Genomic DNA, 5,899 nt, shown 5'->3' with positions numbered 1-5,899 from the left:
GGCTGTGCTCAGCTTGCTGTATGAAATAGGCTATTAATAGGAATGGAATAGCAATTAACGCAAATTACGGAAAAGAACACAAGCCAGGTTAAAATTTGAAAATTAGTCTGCTATCCAACAGCAGTGACACAGAGGTGATAGTAACCAAATAGGATTTGGCCACGAGATGATTCAAGCAATGCCCACTTTGGGGATGGGCAACGATATACAATGAAAGACTCTATAGGCACCTTCTATTACCTTCTCAAGTATGTACTTACTCAAATTATCAAAATCATAGCTCTAACAGAGTAAGTTAATGTAATTAAGTAATAGAAGCAAGCGTTAACTTTGAGAAACTTTAGCCTTCAACTTGATTAATGGGGTTGGTCAACACATTCCACTGATTTACAGAAACAATATAAACTCTGGGAGGTGGGAGGAGGGATAAATTAGGAGGCTGGGATTAACATATACACACTATTATGTATACTATGTATAAAATAGATAACCATTAAGGACCTACTGTATAACACAGGGAACTATACTCAGTATTATGTAATAACATATAAGGGAAAAGAATCTGAAAAAGAATATATGTATATTTATATATAACTGAATTGCTGTGCTATACACCTGAAACTTACATGATATTGAAAATCAACTATACTTCAATTAAAAATTTTTTTAAAAAGAATTAAGAAGAAGATTAAAACACCCAAAACCCTAAAAAAGGAAAGAAAAGAAAAGAAACAATATAAACTAAACATTTTAGATTAGTAAAGAGAAGATCGCTGTAAAGTGAACATTTAGGTCATCCATCTTTGAAAGTATATTTAATAACTCAAATCCTCTTTCAAAACATCTAAGTCTAAATGATGGAATGGAATGAAGGTGTAATATGTTTTATGTGACAATGTTTTCTTGATGATCTAGTGAATAGTTTTCTTTGGCTTCTTTTATAATTAATATTTGTAAATAATTGAGACAGACATTGAAGAAGGATCAAAGAGACTGTATTTCTATGTGTCTCTGTAGATGTACTTTATCCAAATATGGTGTTATCTGAAAAATAAAAAATAAGTATTTGTCACATATCTTATAATACATTTCATAGTTCCAAAATAACACTGAAGGCAGAGAGGATAAATACTGTTTCACAGATACAGAAAGTAAGGTTTAGAGACACTAAATGAGTAAAAGCATGAGACTACTCCATGGCAGAAGCAGAGCTTGAACCCAAGTGCAATGGGCTGAAGGTTTGTGCTCCTCCAAATTCTTATGCTGAAACCCTAGGCCCAGTGTGATGGTATTTGGAGGTGGGGCCTTTGAGAGGTAATTAAGTCATGAGAGTGGAGCCCTCAGAATAGGATTAGTGCCCTTATAGGAAGAGGCCAATTTCTGTCATGTGAGGACACAGCAAGAAAACAGCCCTCTGAAAACCAGGAAGAGGGCACTCCAAGAACCCAATCATGTTGGCACCCTGATCTCAGACTTTCAGCTTCCAGACTGTGAGAAATAAATGTTGTTTAAGCCACGCAGTCTCTGGTAATGTGTTATAGCAGCCCAAACTAACTAAGACACCAAGTCTTCTGTTTTTAAGGCAAGTTTAAGTAAGACTGTCCCTCTTTTGGCCTCCATATCTACAACTGGAAGATTGAAGAGAGAGCTTCAATATACCTGTGAGTCTGTTTCTGTTTTGTAGATAGGTTCATTTCTGTTGTATTTTAGATTCCACATATAAGTGATATCATATGGTATTTGTCTTTCTCTTTCTGACTTACTTCACTTGGTATGATAATCTCTAGTCCATTCATGTTGCTGCAAATGGCATTATTTCATTCTTTTTTATGGCTGAAATTGTGCAGATTCTCTTAGAATTAGGAACACTAAAGGCATTCCTCCTTGCAAAAGAGTTACTTTTTGAGTAAAATAAAAACATGGCTGTTACAGATTAGCTTTAAAACATCAGTTTTCCAGGCCATGCTGCATTGCCCTCTCTACCCCACGTACAAAGAGTGTGGAGCAAGTGTAAAGTCACAGCCCCCTCATCAAAGAAGTTAAATTTCCAGTATGGAAATTCTTTTGTTTCTTATCTAACTTAATCATTTGTTGGTTGTATTTAACATAATTATACTCTTTTTTTTTTTTCCAAATAAATGGAAAAAAATACCATCAATTGCTTATCTTGACTTAGAAACAAGTATTCACAGCTAAGGTATTTACCAGTTCCTCTTCCACCCCCTGCAAGGTAATACCACCACCACACACACCCCTACCCCAAACTCCCTCCACATTTTATTGTTTCTCAGGGCTTTTTGTTTGATATTTGTCATCAAAATCATTTCCATTTTATCTCAATTTTGCACATGAAACCTTTGCAGAGGCAACAGAAATTGATGATAGAGGAGGCCTCTGGAGTTTTCTCAAAATACGGTTTTCAGGCCATCAGCATCAGAATCACCTTAGCCTGCTGAGAATGCAGATTCCAGGGCCCAAACTAGAGGCTATTGAATGAGCCAGCCTGAAGATGGACTCTGGGATCCTGTAAGCACAAGAATATGAGAATCTCTGGTCTGTAGTAGATCTCACATCAACTAGCCTAGTTTACTGATGCTTTTAACTTCAGACAGATTGCCTTCCAACTATCCCAGAGCAATACATATGAACCTCTTTCAACCCCAGAAATAACTCCTAAGTTTATTTCTGGATTCCTCCTGTCGATTGGGTAGGAATCCTACCACAACATCTTACTTTTTAGTGGAAAGTGCCTTTTCTCCTTGTGAACAAGGGGACTCAGTTTGACCCAAGAGCTCCTGCCACTGTCAGGAACAGCTTCTTTGATTTGGGCATGAGTAAGGGACTTGTAGGCACCATTGAAATGCCTCTTTTGAACTCTCAGTAAGCTGACTTGATTGCTTCTTTCCACCAAGCAGTTGGATTCACGCCTTTCGTTTATCTCCTCCAGGAGATGTTTGTCTGCTTTAAGTTTTTTAATTATTTCACTGGTTCTGTTTACAGATGCCATTATGCTGACAAACTATTGTCAAGTGATTCTTGCTGTCCTGCTAACAAATGAAAAAAATACTATCAATTGCCTGCTTGACCTTGAAGCCAAGATTCACAATCAGGTATTTACCAGCACCTCCAGTTACTTTATCAGGTGATTACCTCACTCAGGTATTTCTCCTCCTGCAAATACCACCACCACTGTGCCCCCTCCCCCAACCTCTCTCCATTTCTTATTGCTTTCTAAGGTCTTGATATTTCCTTAGGGGAAAAAAAAGGCCAAAAAAAGAGGATACAGTAAGAGAGTATATTTTGGGTTTTAAAGTGATACTATGCATTGATTCTTGCTTTTAGGAACTTTTGTTGCTTTTCCTGATTATAAAAATAATATGTATTTATTGTAGGAAATGAAGAAAATACAGAAAAGTATAAGGTAGAAAAATTAGAATCACTTGTGATCCAGAGACAACCAAATTAACATTTTTGGATGTTTCTTTCCCAATAAATATCCAAAGGTATTTTACTATAAAAAGTATAGGAAATCCACTGGCAGTCCAGTGGTTAGGACTCCGTGCTTCCACTGCCAGGATGCAGGTTCAATCCCTGGTCAGGGCACTAAGATCCCACAAGCCACGTGGCACAGCCAAAAAAAAGTACAGAAGACATCAAACTGGCTATGGTTAAAACAAATTTTAAAATGTATAAGTCTTATTAACTATTTAGGAAGATTTTGCTTGTTAGGCCTGTAAATTTGTCTTTTTAGGCATTTAAAGTGCTTAAAAATCAGATATGCTAAATTTGCAAAGGAAATTTAAAATATTTAAAGGACTTGTAAATATACTACCAGAGGTGTTTAGTCTTTTCAACTTGGGTTAACCGAACACTAATTTCAGAAAAAATAAGGATGATCATTCTTTATACGAAAATAACTCAATTTATAAATAGAATACAAGACTCGTGTTGAAATCAAAGACTTTTTTTTTTTAATAAATTTATTTATTTATTTATTTTTGGCTGCGTTGGGTCTTCGTTGCTGTGCACAGGCTTTCTCTAGTTGCGGTGAGCGGGGGCTACTCTTCGTTGCAGTGCACAGGCTTCTCATTGCAGTGGCTTCTCTTGTTGTGGACCACCAGCTCTAGTCATGTGGGCTCAGTAGTTGTGGCACTCAGACTCAGTAGTTGTGGCTCACAGGCTCTAGAGCACAGGCTCAGTAGTTGTGGCACATGGGCTTAGTTGCTCTGTGGCATATGGAATCTTCCTGGACCAGGGCTCAAACTCGTGTCCCCTGAATTGGCAGACGGATTCTTAACCACTGCGCCACCAGGGAAACCCCTCTTATGTACTTTTGAGCTAATTTATATTTTGTTAAATGCCTATTAGATTTACTGCAAATGAAATGTAGATGTCTTAGTCACAAATTCACTAAGAAGATCACAAAATCAAACCCTTATTACAAATTGCCTGAAAACTGGAGCCAACTAAAATTAGACACAGCAAGAGTCTAATGGTAAAAGCATGTGATTTGAAGTCAAAAAGATTTGATTCCAGGGACTTCCCTGCTGGCACAGTGGTTAAGAATCCGCCTGCCAATGCAGGGGACACGGGTTCGAGCCCTGGTCTGGGAAGATCCCACATGCCGCGGAGCAACTAAGCTTGTGCGCCACAACTACTGAGCCTGCGCTCTAGAGCCCATGAGTCACAACCACTGAGGCCGCGTGCTACAACTACTGAAGCCTGCGTGCCTAGAGCCCATGCTCTGTGGCAAGAGAAGCCACTGCAATGAGAAGCCTGCGCATCGCAATGAAGAGTAGCCCCCGCTCACCGCAACTAGAGAAAGCCCGCAGCAACGAAGACCCAACACAGCAAAAAACATGTTTATTAAAAAAAAAAAAAAAGATTTGATTCCTGTTCACGCTATGCTAACTGTATGACCTTGGTTAAGTTACCTTCTCTGGGCCTCAGTTTCCTTATATATTTAATGGAAATATCCAAATTATAGAGGGTCATAAGGATTAAATGAGCTAATACATTATCAAGAACTTAGTACAACCAAATCTCAATAAATGGTAACTTTAATATATTAATTAGGCACTGTAAAAAATTTTTTTTGTTCAGTTGGATAAATATATAGTATTTTTGTCCCCCCAGTTATTAACCTGTTTACTTGCTATGTGATCAGGAACAGCTACATAATTTGTGGGACCCAGAGCAAAATGAAAAGGCAGGGACCCTTGTTGAAAAACCACTGAGAACTTCAAGATGGTGACAGCAGAACATTAGACCAAGTGGGACCCTTTGGTGGGGGAAGAGGTTTGGCACTTGTGTGAGTGTAGAGGCCACATGCCTATGAAACTGACTGTATGTATGACATAGGAACAAGTCGATTTCTATGGTTAATTCACCCAGTTTTACAACCTCTTAAATGGAGATAAATAATGTGCCTAACCTATGGCTGTTTAAAGGGCTTTGAAAATATTAAGCACATATATAGAGTAGATCCTCATTACTCACGGATTCCATATTTGCAAATTCTCCTACTCACTAAAATTTATTTGTTATCCAATAATCAATACTGTGGCGCTTTCACAGTCAGTCATCCCCAAACATGCACAGAGCAGCAAAAAATCTGCGTCTCCTTGATGTGCACATCCCCAGCTGGGGTGCAATAAGGCAGCTCTCTGCCTTCTTATTTCAGCTCTTATACAATGTGTGTCCTTTTCCTGGTCCTTACAGTGTCACATCTTTTTTTTTTTTTCATTGATTTCACTGTTTAGAATGCCCCCCAAGCATAGTGCTAAAGTGCTGTCTTGTGTTTCTAAGCAGCAAGAAGGCTGTGGTGTGCCTTGTGTGTGTTAGATCAGCCTTGTTCAATAATGAGTTATAGCTCTGTCGGCTGTGAGTTCAACATTAA

General features: G+C 38.3%; 1 protein-coding gene across 1 annotated transcript; it reads right to left on the bottom strand.

The window, feature by feature from the left end:
* Positions 1 to 1,554: 1,554 nt before the first annotated feature.
* SPATA45 (spermatogenesis associated 45) lies at positions 1,555 to 3,007 on the bottom strand. Its single transcript, XM_028164873.1, has 2 exons — positions 2,734 to 3,007; positions 1,555 to 1,628 (listed from the first exon to the last, which is right to left on the bottom strand). The coding sequence occupies exons 1-2, from the start codon at positions 3,005 to 3,007 to the stop codon at positions 1,555 to 1,557; spliced, it is 348 nt and encodes a 115-aa protein (XP_028020674.1).
* Positions 3,008 to 5,899: the final 2,892 nt, after the last annotated feature.

This window comes from Balaenoptera acutorostrata, chromosome 1, assembly GCF_949987535.1.
Source record: "Balaenoptera acutorostrata chromosome 1, mBalAcu1.1, whole genome shotgun sequence".
Lineage (NCBI taxonomy): Eukaryota > Metazoa > Chordata > Mammalia > Artiodactyla > Balaenopteridae > Balaenoptera > Balaenoptera acutorostrata.
This window is presented reverse-complemented; position numbering and strand designations above follow the sequence as displayed.

What these genes read in the sequence shown, in the direction of transcription:
- SPATA45 (XM_028164873.1), bottom strand. Translation starts at nt 3,007, where the DNA reads ATGGCATCTGTAAACAGAACCAGTGAAATAATTAAAAAACTTAAAGCA. An exon ending in AAGGCACTTTCCACTAAAAA is followed by an intron (nt 1,629 to 2,733) that starts GTAAGATGTTGT and finishes TCAATCTTCCAG; the next exon opens with TTGTAGATATGGAGGCCAAA.